Raw genomic sequence first — 14,094 nt, 5'->3', positions numbered from 1 at the left:
AGTTTTTTCCCACAAAGACAAATATTGGACTTAAAAGTATTTAAAACCCTTCAAAGCATTGTGTGAATGAATGGATGGATAACGTGTATACCATATTCTCTATGATTTGGTCTTTTTATCTACTTCTTGGTCAGCTAGATATTTGGGATTTCACATCATGGATGATCAAATCTGAATGCAATGATATGAAAGCTTTGGAGTTGCAATTGGTTGTTGTGCGATGGTGTATCATTTCCTATAAAACCAGACTGGTCAAAAGCCACCTTGCAACGTTTCTAACATTGTTTTCCCAACCATACACAGATGATCACAACAATTTCTGCCATAACTAATGCCATATGTAAAACAGTCAAAATATTCCAAAAGAATCATAGAAAGAAAGTGTTATAACTCGTGAAAGTTGAATACTGCAAAATATCTACTCGTGTTATTTAATTTCAACATCATTACAAATTCGCCAAGGCTTCTTTCATATTATGTTGAAATTAAATAACTTGAGTTGATAATATGCAATAATCCATATCACGCATTATGAAACCTATGAATACAACATCATGGAACAATATGATATGAAATATTTGCCATTGTGATTGTGACATATTGTTGATACAATCTGATTGGATGAAAGCGATATTGAGACATTTTCCACATTGTACTCCCGTAACAACTGGTGATGTCATAAGTATTGCTAAATTTTCTGCCATGGCATATGCCGAATGTCAAGTGGCCAAATATTCCAGAGGAATTATAGAAAAAAACAGTTTTAGAACTAGAGAAAATTGAATATTGCAAAATATCAACTTGCGTTATTTAAATTCAATGTCATTTCAAACCTGTGAAGACTCGTTTCTTATTATGTTGAAATTAAATAACTAGAGTTGATATTGTGATTGGTTCAACACTCACTGGTCATTGCAAGATTGTGAAGCATTGTCGATACAATTTGATAGGTCAAAAGCTACATTATAATGTCTCTAATTTTGTTCTTCCGCAACAACTGGTAACATCATAACCATCGCTATATTTTCCTCAATGGCACCAATTTTTATTGCTATACTGTGTTTATAATGGTACCTACAACTGATGAGTTTCATGGCATCAGTTTTTCATCAAGAGTATTGATAGAATATCAGAGATTGTTTATAATATAACAATAATAACATATAATTTAATTTTTGTACTGTTTCCAAGATTTTACGTATTTTTTACAATTATGGCAGCTCAGTGCATGTCATATCATGCTGCATAAAACATGATATTGCATGCACTCAGCTGCCATAATTGTTTGATTTTTAAAAACAACTTCCTATTTAATGTGGTCTAGTCAAATAATAAAACAGCCATGCATGCAATATCACTTGTAATCAAAATGCCAAACATACCATACCACAAAATTTGGATGTATTAGAAATACTGTAAATAAATGAGTTTTTTAACTTGAGAATAACCAGCATGAAATTATTGTAACACATATGTTAATTTACTCAAGTCAAACGTCATATAAACAACAACAAAAAATCAAGATAAACTTACTATTCTCCATGCAGTTAACAATATTCAGAATTTAGAATATACAATTAATATAACAATAAAGAAATTTTGAAAAATTTCTCACCAATACACTTCTGATTATTGAATACATGTAAATGCTACATGTAATTGAATTTAATCCATAAATGACAATGTAATCTTATCCAAGACAATACATTCCATTAAAACAAATATTTCTTTTGCTTTGATAATCAGAAATTTCATTTAAAGTTTAGTAGATGCAATTATTTTTGCAGGACTACAGCTATAATTGAAAACATCTTCTTCACCCAAGTTACTCCTTGGGGTGCTTGAAGCATCAGCAAATGATGAAGAGGCACTATCACTTAAGTCACTCTTGTTACGAAGTTTTTCTACTAAGAATACAGAAGCACTATTATCTCTATGAGTATGAGTAAAACTTCCAGATTTCTGCATGGCAGAGTTGAAATTCCTGAGCTTAGAACCAGGCTTGCAGCAGACAGTCATTAGGAAGGCAGTCCTGAAATCTCTTCTCAGCATACAATATATGATTGGGTTAATACCCGAATTACTCATAGCAATCATGAGAAATGAGTTCTTTAAAACTTCTGAGATTTCTGATTCTCCAGCTGTGTATTTCAAAATACATCCAATCATGAATGGCAACCAAAATGCAAAGAATAAGACTGACACAAGAGCCATCATTTTGGCTGATTTAGTGTCCTTCTTGAATTGTCGAAGACTATTTCTAGTATCAGATGTAACTGACCTCCGGTTGAACTGTCTTTTATTGTGTCTGAATGTCTCTTTGTATATTTTCACATAGAAGATGGTTGATATGATGATTGCTATAACTATAACAACTGGAGTTGTGATTATGGTATAAGGGCGTGGTAGGATTGTGAAATAGTTACAGACTACAGTTCCATTTTTATTCAGTTCACTGTAATTATTCCAGCCAAGAAGAGGCAGCATGATTACAAAACCATGGTAACACCAAATGCCAAGAATAATAAAGCTAGCTCGCCTTTTTGTCATTGTGATTCGGTAAATCAAAGGTTTAGTGATAGCTACAAAGCGGTCATATGCAATAGCGACCAGGTTGAAAAGTGAGGCACTGAGTGTTCCCAAAGCAAATCCGTATTTGATCAAGCATAAGTACTTAATTCTGCTTAAAGCTTCACAGTTAAAATAAAAGGTGACGTAAAGAGGCAAAGTCACTAGTCCAAGAAGTAGATCAGCCATGGCAAGGCTACCAATTAAATAATTGGTTGCATTCCGAAATTTGGGAAACCGAAACAGAGTTATTAATACCAAAAGGTTACCAGTCACAATCAATGGAATAAAAGAGGAAACAATACATCCAAAAACATAATCTGCTGTATGAGAATGTCCATGCCCAGTGACATTTGAACGTACATGAAAATCACAGTCCAGATTAGGACACATTGGAAGACTGTCCATCATGAACAAATAGTAATCTCCCCTTTCGACTGCTCATTCAGTTCACTTCCACAAGCACAAATTCATTAAGATCTTGCAATTTTAAACACAGCACTAGCAAATGTTTTCCAATAATTGACTGAACTTGATCAAGTCACTCAAACTGCAATTAAATATTACATATAGCATCCCATATGAACTTTAAGGTTTGATAAATGAGTTGCAATAAATTTCAATGTTTTTGCAAGCTAAATTGCTTGTTGGCATTTCTAATCACTAGATTAAAGTTAAAGTGACTGAAAGATTGGCATTCAAGTGTAGAATGAAATAAACAATCCTTACAGAGTACTTTAGTCTTTATTACTATGACTTAGGGAAATTCCCTTCAATCATTATTTAGATGATAGTGATCATAGCTCACATTTATTGTACTTTGGAGTTAATTAAAGAATTTTAATATTTGACCACAGGTGTCAAAACTTATACATAGATCAGAGGATACATGTATTTAATTTCCCAATTTTATTTATTATTTAGCACATAAACCATCCCCCTAAAATATAATTAAAATATCGGTAGAAATTCCAGAAATAAAAAATCTTTGAAGATTGACAATATTGCAGTGAAACTTTGCACATGCATATCATACAGAATGAGAATTATCTGAGTTTGACTGATATATCTATAGCTAGAATAAGCCCTGGTAAGATCTTTTTGGCTCTGGCTTTGATGCTTGTTGGATCCTAACTTATTGTTTCACTTGAAAAATGAAACCAATGGATATAAGGACCTTCTCAGTATACATGTAAGTTTCATGCAAATTTAATTTCAGGGGTCATCAGTTGTATCGATACATTGTTTGTCTTTTTGTTGTGGCTTTTATGTAATAAACCTCCTTAAGATTATTTCAGTGATGCTATCTGTTTTCTAAACTAAGTAATGTTTCAGGATTATGAACAGAATTTTGAAAATATATTTTTCAAACTGATTTATTCAACGGGTCATAGTTTTCCTTTCCTTGTTTGTCTACCCTGGACTTGACTTTTTATGAGGAACTCGGCGGGTGTTTCTAGAAAAGCAGAGGACGCTTACCCTACCGGTGCACCAGGTCCATGTTCCCAGTTTTTAGTGGAGGCCGAGTTGCTCATTTGCTTTTGTTACTTTGTATGTATGATTTTAGTTACTTTATGTTCTTTGTTGTGTATGTCTGTTTTCCGTATCTGGTCTTTGTCCCTGGGTTGCATTCTTTTGATTACCCCAGTAGCTTTGGTTCCCTTGGTTGCTCTTTTAAAAAAAAATTAGCTCAATTCCCACCTTTTACATGTACTCAGTTGTTCAAAAAAGAACTAGATATAATTGTTACATACTGCATAACAGGATGTTCCCCAGTTCCTCAATTGTTACAGGAGCATTTTTAAATCAGTTTCTATGGCTCCATGAATTTTTTCAGTTTCAAAACATTTTTTGAGTAGCAGCCATCTTGGAATGGTGTCCACTTTTTAAGTTTTAATATGGCTGATAGGAAGCCCTTGTAGTGTTCTATTTATAAACCAAGTATGAACCTTCTATGATTCTTTTATTTTTTTACGAATTTTTTAAACAGTTTGGATGGTAGCCATTTTGAAATTTAAAAAAAATTTCAAAACCTTTGTGCACATCAACATATGGTGATCTATTTTTGAGTCAAGTAAGGTTTCAATCCATACAGCCGTTTTTGAGGAGATGCATGGATAAGACGGAGGTTAGATGAAAGAAGAATTTTAAAACATAAATAAAAACATTATGTTCCCCAATTTCATTGAGGGGGACATATATATTGATAGAAAAGTTGATAATAATATTACAATGACAGATGCACAAATATATGACAATGGCTTGAAAGGACCAAGAATCAAGGTACACAGTAAACTTACAGTGCATACCTTGATGATGATCAGGGTACAGATATTGGTCCACCCTTAGTTAACTAATTAAAAATCACATGAGAAACATGATGTTATTCTCACTGAATCAACGGAAGATCAACTCATCATTGTATGTGCTGGAAAATCAAGACCAAGTCATAAATACAGATACAAGTTGTAGGTATATCTGTGAAAGTTACATCATGTACATTTATGACTTTCCAAAAGGGTTTCTGCCTTAAGTAATGACTAAATGTACACAAAGAGCAGTAATAATATCTATATGGTAGCAGTAAGTTACTCACATCCTCATGACAAGGCATTATTTCAACTGTGTGCTCAATAGATCTAGCATACAGTTACTAAGGTTATAATTTTGAAATTGGTCAATTTTTGATATTTTCTCACTTTCTCTGGAAACATTTCTGATTTAAATGGATTATTTTCAGCTAGAATTTGATAAATGGAACAATTCACTCCTCCAATCTCTAGCACTGGGCAAATGCCAAGTGGTTTTCAATGGCCTTTTTAGTATCTGAAAACAGATTTTTGACTTCAGTAAGCTTGTAAATCTTTCAGCAAGATATTTTAAACAAAACAGAAGCAAAAGAGAAGACGATGAATGATACCTTACCAATATCTTGGACTGGTATATCTTACCATCTCAAAATACAAAATATTTTTTTTAATAACGCCATAACTGTTTTAAAGTAGGACTTGTTTTCAAGTTACCTGACATATGATTTTAGTTGATTACAGAAGTTATAGACAAAAAACAAACATCTTAAACTGGTATATCATAGGATCTTCAAATGTATGGTTTTTTTTTAAGATCACAATAACTGTTTTAAAATGAGACTTATTTATAAGTTATCTGACATTTTAGTTCATTTTAGGAGACATCAAATAAACATAGACCATAGAGCTAATGATCTCTGTAAGAAATCTGTGCTGTACTTTTAGTAAATTACATAATATCAATATCTTGGAAACATGTACTACAGTTATCATCAACTTAAACTTCATATCAGCTGATCATCATAATGTGTACTTTAAGTATGTGTTAATCAGCTGACATTAAAACAGGTCAAAATTATATATAAATTTTGTCTACAGTTAAGGGAGATAATTTGATATTTTTTGGTTAGGAGATTTGCCAAGCTTCCATGAAAAATACTAGACATGGACCTTTTTTTCCAGAAAACTTCATTTTTTTTGTTTTATCACAGAATCATAATTTGTTACATGATACAAATTGTGGCTAATGAATATGCTGTTGTATAAAAAGTTGTCTTACTCCACATAGTTCTCTAAAAATCTATTTTATTCAAGCTTTTATAGTATTAACAAAATTGCATCTAAGTTGCAACAAATTCCAACAAAAATGAAGGCTGTATCCAGGCAACAGTATAAAGATGATGGAGAAACTGACAGACAAACAAACCAGTCAAAACATTATACCTTACTGGTGCCTCCACAAGTAGGGTATTTGTAAAATTGGAGTAACATCATGGCTAGGTACCAAAAGCTAATTTGAAATTACACTTAATTTTAAAGTAGTTAAGTTGTGTATTTTCTGTAACCCTAGCTACTATCTGTGCACCTTTCATGAATTTAAGTTCAGTTATCTCCCTTTAGAGTCCTTTGAAAATAATTATATTCCTTTAAGTATACATGTACTTATATTTGATGCCCACCCTTCCAATACAATTTTATCAAAATCCCTTGTGTATTTTATATGGAGTAGTGCTTACAGGATTTTAGGATAAAAACCCCTTAAAAGTACCTTCAAGCAGTCCTCAAACAGTAAGTTTATAATATTATGTACATCTATATATGATATCCAACCTTTCTATAAAATATTGTCTAAACCACTGGAGGAGATATAAATTTGGTTATCTTACGTTTTTTGTTGGGTGAGTCTGTTTCCCTGTCTGGTGTTTGTTTCTGGATTGCGTTCTTTTGATTTCCGCTAGAATTTGGTTCCCTTGATTACTCTTACACTTACAAGGTTTTAACATGTAAACCCCTTAAGTTGGATTATCTCCCTAAAGAGATCTACGACAGAAATTTTATTCCTTCATGTATTTACATATGATACCCAACCTTCCTATAAATGTTCTCAAAATGGAGGAGTTGTGCTGACAAGAAATATGGACTGACCGACTGGGAGGGTCTTATTCAAATATAACTTTTTAGGACTAAGTAATAAACTTGAACACTTCTATATGGTCTTATACAAAAAAACAACTAACTATGGTCAATTTTTGTATATTCAAAGGTTTTTAATTACCATATTTTTCAATTGATACTGATTTTTCAACTGAATTACCATTTAAATTTCTGAGCACGATTAATTTTGGAATGTAATTTCATTAAAGTTCAATTATATTGCAGCATTATTTTAATATTACAATGTAAGTCTCTTGACCTTTCCCTTAAAAACCTTTGTGTATGTAATTTACATTTGTATACACTACTTTTGTGGGGCAGGGTGGCTGAACAGGAAAAGGATATGGAATTTCAATCCTAGGTTGACACTGATATGGTTGTAAGCCCCAAATGTGTCCAGGATTCCAACCACTCTAGCCCAAGGGTTTCACTGATTTTTTAACCTGGAATATCAGGCTTACCTCCCACACAAGCATAATGACCATGCAAGAAGCTCATATTAGCATTAAGGATAGTTAATCTCACCATTAGTTAAAAAGCTCAACAGAGCTAATGTCAATGATTCATTTGTACAGGCATGTGAATTCACCAACATTGAATAAAATTTAATGTTTAAAAGAAGCACCACCAATACACTTGTTAAGATCAGAGCAACAACTTGATACTGTAACATTTTAATTTTTCTAGTTGCTAATTTTTGCAAATTCTCTCGGGTGAACATATTCACAGGTATCAAAATTTGCGGTTTCAAGAAAAGATAAGTTTTATATAGTTATAAAAATTTAATTTCCCATGTATCATTTTTCTTCCTTTTTTGTCCACCACAAAAGAGCGAAAATTAATACATTTATAGTAGATGGAGAGGACAGAAAAACACATGGTAGTATTATCATATTCCTTCATAACCTTGTTGGCAAGGGAATGATAATCCAGAGAATGACATTAAAGCTTGTCCTATTGTCTGGGACTAGTGAAACTACTAATTGGACAACTTAAAAGTTATATCATACTTGTCTGGAGGACAACCAAATCGTTTTCATTCTTTAATATGCATTTACTAAAGGACAACCTAGATTTCAATTTTGGCAAGTAGAATTTTCATCAACTTGCCTGATAGGACAAGGATCATAAAATGTGAACGTCATACTGTAATCATGCAAAATATGTAGAATATTAATGTGCATTGGAGAGTAAATATGAAAAAGGTGCATGATGTGGATGAATTATTAACAAAATCTAAACAGTACATTGACCCTACCTTGTTTGATCTTTTCTTGGTACTGGTCTCACTTATAACTGAACTAGCCCTGCTGTTTGTGTCACCATCCTGGGTCAAGTCAATACTCTCTAACAATATTGATCTGTCAACATCTTTATTCCTCAGTGAAACATTTTCTAAATCCTGCTCACTTACAGGTCTTGGGCTTTCACTACTGTCTTGGTTTTGAAACCATCTCTGGTTCCGTCTGGTTTCAGATTTTTCAGTTCTGTGTTCATTTTTGTCCATAGAATTTGTTAAAGTTTTACTAGGGGTTTTACTTAAAACCCTGTCTCTGTCAACAGACTTTTCAAGGTCACTGTAATTTTTATCAGATACTTTTCCTTGGTTTCCTGTTCTATCAATAATGAAAACATCCTCAGATGACCTTTGACTATTTGTGGATGATCGATTTGGAGTTGAAGTCTTTTTGTAAAGATTTGACATCAAGTTGTTCATAGAGTTTGTATCCTTTAATAAATGTAGAAAGTAGATAAATTATTTCTAAAGCACATTGTGAGTATTCAAATCATGTGTGTGTGTGTATTATATGCACTCTTCACTGTACCATCAAAATAACAAAAATGTATGTGAAAAGTAGAAATGATTCATGACATATATATTAAATATGTACCAATACTGCTATCCTTATTTAGTTATAACATTAACTATTTAATATGAATAATAGTAATTTTATTGGGTAAAAACCTTACAAATAGATAGGTTAAAATTTTTTTTAAAATATAACGAAGAAAACCAATTACAATCAGATACAAAATATTGAAAAAAAACATGCCCCTTTGTATTTCAACCAATCAGAGTCCGAGGACTCGAATCTCTCATGAGAAATAACTTTCCCACATTGGTCAGGAGATACGAAAATCAACTAAAAATTAGAGATACTCATCAGAGTGCAAATCTAAGATGAAAAAAATATATATTCAGGAGAAAGCATTTGTGATTTGTCCAGTTTATAAGAATCAAACATAGTAAAAATGTAAAATTTGGTTTACATGAACCAGGAGCTACTGAAAAAATGTATCTGACATACAACCAGAAATCACAGGAATTGTCATTGGTCACATAACTAAAGCAGGAGAAATTTTGGTACAGTACAAAAAGACTAAAAATCCTTCACTGGGTATTGCCTCTTTCATATTAATACTAATGCCATTTTTGATGTCATTTGTAGACAAAGATTGATTAAGAACATACCTCATACTGAACATATGAACTGTTATCTGAAGAGAAACTACCACTATCACTGTCTGATTCATGGTCACTGAAATTAAATTGAGAAGCAGAAAATTTAACACTTTGTACATGAAAGTTTATTAAGTTATTATAACTTTAATCACTTTTCAGTTTGTTTTACCACAACAGAATTTGGTTTGATTGGAAAAGAGGTCTATTTTATGAACCCAAAATAAAAGTGAGAGTAGAAGAAGTCTTTTTAGTTCGACCAGTTCTGCTGTACTAAAGTTTGCGCCTTTTTTTTCCTAAAATTGACCTAATTTTTTTAATTAAGAGACCTGCCTGGTTGCATTGAAAATCCCTACTAATAATTTTAACTACAATACATGTATAAGTACTAACCACCCTGTCTTCTTTTGTTTCTTTCTATGGTATTCTGATTCTAGATTATCTATGTCATTTCTTCCATTCTTTTCTCTCTCATCCCTCAGATATTTTTCATAGGCTGGACAGAAAAACAAAGTAATTACAATTAGTCTACAAACATAACAGAAAATACAAACTATTCAGACAAGTTTAAAAGTTTTTTTTTTAATAAAATCTTTCTCTTTTATTTATAATACAGGTATTATTAAACATTTGTGGAGAATGAATGATTTTTTTTTAATTCACCTTGTCAGAGTTTGTTCTTGCTTGCTACCATACAATTCCTGTTGTTAGAATTCAATTTAACTCTATTTAAATTGGTCAACAAAAAAAATGTCAGAAAAGTCTTGTAAGCAGCTTCTTTTGTCCCTAATTCTTAGCAACAACTCCTTAAAAAAATCAAAACAATCCTTCAAAGGCTTTTTTGTATTAAAAGAACATTGTGTTTCAATTTCATAAATACATGGAATAAAAAAATGCATGGTTTTCTTCTGCCCTTTTGGCCCGTAAAATCTTAAAAGTAATGATCATATTAGCAACACCAATATCTGTCCCTAACTTTTCAAAGGATGTACATTAGTACAAATCATTAAGACCTATAAACTTATATTGACTTCTTTGTCTAAAAACAAAAAAAAGTATTTAAATAAATACCTGTTTATTGTACCTTCATAGGCTCAAATATCTACATTTGGAAAAAGTTTGGGTCATAAACTATCAAATCAGCTCCAAGCTTTTCATTTGTAGTATGGAAACCTGTGGTTGATATTTCATACACTTATACTCAAGCTAATAGTCCATAAACTAAATGTCTACACATAACGGTCATAACATGGTATTGGCAAGAAGGAAACATTTTTGGGTTTGTATAATAAAAAAGTAGGATTTCCAGCTGTTTAACAATTTGATATTTTTATTTAGTTTCCACTACATCATATATGCGAATTCAACTTAATAATGAAACTGACAGTAACTGCCGTGCTTACCAACACTTACCTCTCTCAACTAACTTAACAAAGACATTTTTCTTTCTTCTGGCATATTCACTGCAATTTAAAAATAAAAATTAGACCTAATAGTACAATAATATGAATATACAGTCCTCGAAGGGATATGAGCAGAAGAAAAACATTGTGAGAACATTACACACAACAATTTTTACATGCATATTACACATTGATATACTATTTGCTTAATATATAACATCCATGGAAATAATTGAAACTGCATGTACAAAATCATACCCATTCATATATCTGCAGTAGATTAATTAATAAACAAACCTATTCTAGTCACACATCAGTATGAACATGTACTGTTATAATGATACAAGAACATTTACATGTAAATACCCTATCCAGGGGGAGCTGCCACAAACCAATTTGTTTATATGGACCATTTTCTGCATTTTGTATAAATAATTCAAATTTTAATGCAAAATGAGCCATCTTTTTAACATTTCACCTTCAATGTGCTCATGGCCCATCCCCTATCTTTCCCATCATAGCTGGGGAAGGGAAACTCAAAATTGGATTCCCATGGCAGAATACAAGTTTTCAAATGGCCTCATTATGAAAATATTTTATTATAAGTACATTGTACATTAAGCCATGGACCTGTTACAGGTCTACCAGTATGATTCAGCTTAAAGAACAACCATTTGACTTTTAGAAGGATGCCCCATTTTTTATATAAAGCATTTCGAATTGGCACAAGTACATCTGGTAAAAAAAAATACTGGTATGTATTTTGAAAAGCGAAAGAATCTTTCACATTAACCCTTAAATTGCATTTCCATTAAATGTTAAATTATTTTACAATCCATGAAATAAGTAACTTATTCAAACTGGCTGGTTATTTACAAAATTGTTTTCCTGGGATTTAAAAAAAAAACTTCATGATTTTTATCACTTGATTAACGTAGGTAACCCTTCCTACACATACATGCCTGTAAACAAATGACCTTAGATATTTTAAAACACTCGTTTCAACATTGTAGTGACTTCAAACATGTCAAATGGTAGAGGTAAGAATGGCACCAAGTCAGACATTCTCCAGCAGCACTGGAGTAGCAATTACCTATGTCTACGCTGTAAGTCTTCAGCAAGTGACACAACACTTACGTGATGGCTGGTCCTCTTAGACCCAAGACACTGAAAATGGAAGGAAGATGTTAAGACAACCAAATAAAAAATAAAAATTGAGGCATTACATTCAGAGCATGAATAATTCCTGGATTCTTCATATCAATTTGTATATAAGTACATCTGTGGAAAGAGAAAAGATGTAGAAAGACTGTACGTAAGTGTTAACCTTTGAAAATTTTATGGTGGGAGATCTCTCTCAAAGCACGAGATTAGATGAATTGTATTTTTTTTTTAAAAGGACATTTCATGTTTGCAACAGAACTTATATACATGTATTTAAACTTAAATCAAATTTCACTACACCACTTTCTTGCGACATCCCCTCCCCTGAAAGATGACACACAATCAATGATCTTCAAAATTCAATAACACATTAATGAGTACTTTCTCCAGATACAGTAAATATTATTTAGGGTAAAATGGCAGGTCACACAGTGAAGAGCTAGGGAGATATTCAAGTGTGAAATTGCTGAAGGATTCAAATTAGAAAATTAATTTTTAAAGCCTTACAATGCTCTTATTTTCTACAAACATAAAATCAGTTTTGATTATAGTATTTTTCAGGAGGCCAACAACATCTCAGACAAGTTTTGTTGACTAAGTGTGCTTATTTTATGCAAGTTATTGTCCAGTAGGGCCATATAATTCAAGACCTCCCAATATGTCTATGTTGACTATGAACTATTTCGCTGTACCTGTATATCACTAATAATATTTTAGGGCCAGTTGCAGGGGTCTCCATGGATCAAAATGAACACATGGCTCACTCTTGGGTTGGACAAATTTTCATCATGGTGCATGTCCTTTCACACAGAAATAAATTGCCAAATAAAGTATAAGGTTGAATGAGACATAATAGCATAAGCTACAACAGAAATTAATAATCAACAATGGTAAATCTTCTGTCTGTATTTTCTATCTCAATTATACCAAGGTAAAGTTTTCTCTTCCCTAGGCTTGACCATAGGTCCATAGCTCCAGTGAAATTAAAAATTACTGGTAGATGTGGTCATTTTGTTGACACCATTTAACAAATTCTTTATAATTTAACCACAAGATCTCAGACAGTCAAATATCATTTTCGTCCGAATCTGTGTCTTGAAACAATCTTTTAGAGCTTTTGGGAGTCGATCCATCACCCTTTAAAAAGTTAAGCAAATTGGATTGCTTTACTGTGTCAGATAAATGCCGAAATCGTTAAGACATTGTAAAAATTTAAGATTGTCTTACTGACTTTGCCAACAGTGATAATCGTGGATTTGACTGATCTGAAGTTATTTTACACACTCATTTCACACCCTGACACATCAACCCCACAAAAATTATAAATCAGAACATTGATTTAATGTCAGAATAAATACACGCACCAATTACATTGACTTATGATAGGTATAGGTTTATAAGCTAGAGTAATTGGGAAATGCAGCGCCGACTTGCAATGCATGACACAAATTTGAAAACATGGCACACACCAAATGAACATATGGTGCTCCTATTTACTTCATTGCCCAAGGAAAGTAACACATGGTGCAGCGCCATGCAAAAAGAGGTCATGGAGAACCCTGCATCTGCAGTCTGCGGTATGAGGGTTTCCTCATCGTTCATTGAAGACCAATGGGTATCCTTGGCCTGACATTTTCATCCCCTTGGGGTTGTTGTCTCTTTGACATATACGTTTGCACTTTTTCACGTTTTATACAAATGTACAATGTCAATGTAGAATATTTACAAAACATAAATGTCCCTGGCAGAGTGGTAGTTAATGGAACATCCGGAGGTTCCATCTGAAAGCTGGAGATTTAACACCTTTTGTATTCTCACCTCACGTATTCGTGGTATCAATCGAGAATCGGTGATGTAATTACTCATTTTACAAAGTTTATTTATTCTTGTTTTATGTCAACATTTCCACATGGCATAAAATATGAAAAACTCAGAAGAATTCCGTATTATGATTAAAAATATGTCTTGCAATTTTCGTAACATGCAAATATATTATTATACACAAAACTATCTTGAAGTGTAAAAAATGTATTTG

At 32.3% G+C, this 14,094-nt stretch overlaps 2 protein-coding genes across 3 annotated transcripts in view; both read right to left on the bottom strand.

Annotated features, from left to right (window-relative positions):
• Nucleotides 1–14,013, bottom strand: part of LOC148625163 (nuclear valosin-containing protein-like) — a 29,076-nt gene extending 15,063 nt beyond the window's left edge. Inside the window, exons 1-6 of one of the 2 annotated variants that reach the window (XM_088568482.1) lie at nucleotides 13,878–14,013; nucleotides 11,989–12,062; nucleotides 10,906–10,955; nucleotides 9,886–9,988; nucleotides 9,505–9,571; nucleotides 8,290–8,760 (exon numbers count right to left, since the gene is read on the bottom strand). In XM_088568482.1, coding sequence (XP_088424608.1) covers nucleotides 8,290–8,760; nucleotides 9,505–9,571; nucleotides 9,886–9,988; nucleotides 10,906–10,955; nucleotides 11,989–12,062; nucleotides 13,878–13,925 — 813 coding nt within the window. In that variant the 5' untranslated portion in view covers nucleotides 13,926–14,013. The remainder of the gene's footprint in view (nucleotides 1–8,289; nucleotides 8,761–9,504; nucleotides 9,572–9,885; nucleotides 9,989–10,905; nucleotides 10,956–11,988; nucleotides 12,063–13,877) is intronic. The other variant, XM_088568483.1, reaches the window with a different exon arrangement.
• LOC148625164 (histamine H2 receptor-like) lies at nucleotides 1,519–3,107 on the bottom strand. Its single transcript, XM_088568485.1, has one exon. It carries the CDS (start codon nucleotides 2,977–2,979, stop codon nucleotides 1,756–1,758), a length of 1,224 nt encoding a protein of 407 aa, XP_088424611.1. The 5' UTR covers nucleotides 2,980–3,107; the 3' UTR covers nucleotides 1,519–1,755.
• Nucleotides 14,014–14,094: the final 81 nt, after the last annotated feature.

The sequence above is a fragment of the Perna viridis genome, chromosome 2 (genome assembly GCF_037379345.1).
Source record: "Perna viridis isolate PV_CMFRI_1.1 ecotype Kerala chromosome 2, ASM3737934v1, whole genome shotgun sequence".
NCBI lineage: Eukaryota > Metazoa > Mollusca > Bivalvia > Mytilida > Mytilidae > Perna > Perna viridis.
Note: the sequence above shows the minus strand (reverse complement) of the source record. Positions and strands in the feature narration are given on the sequence as shown.

What these genes read in the sequence shown, in the direction of transcription:
- LOC148625164 (XM_088568485.1), bottom strand. Translation starts at nt 2,979, where the DNA reads ATGATGGACAGTCTTCCAATGTGTCCTAATCTGGACTGTGATTTTCAT.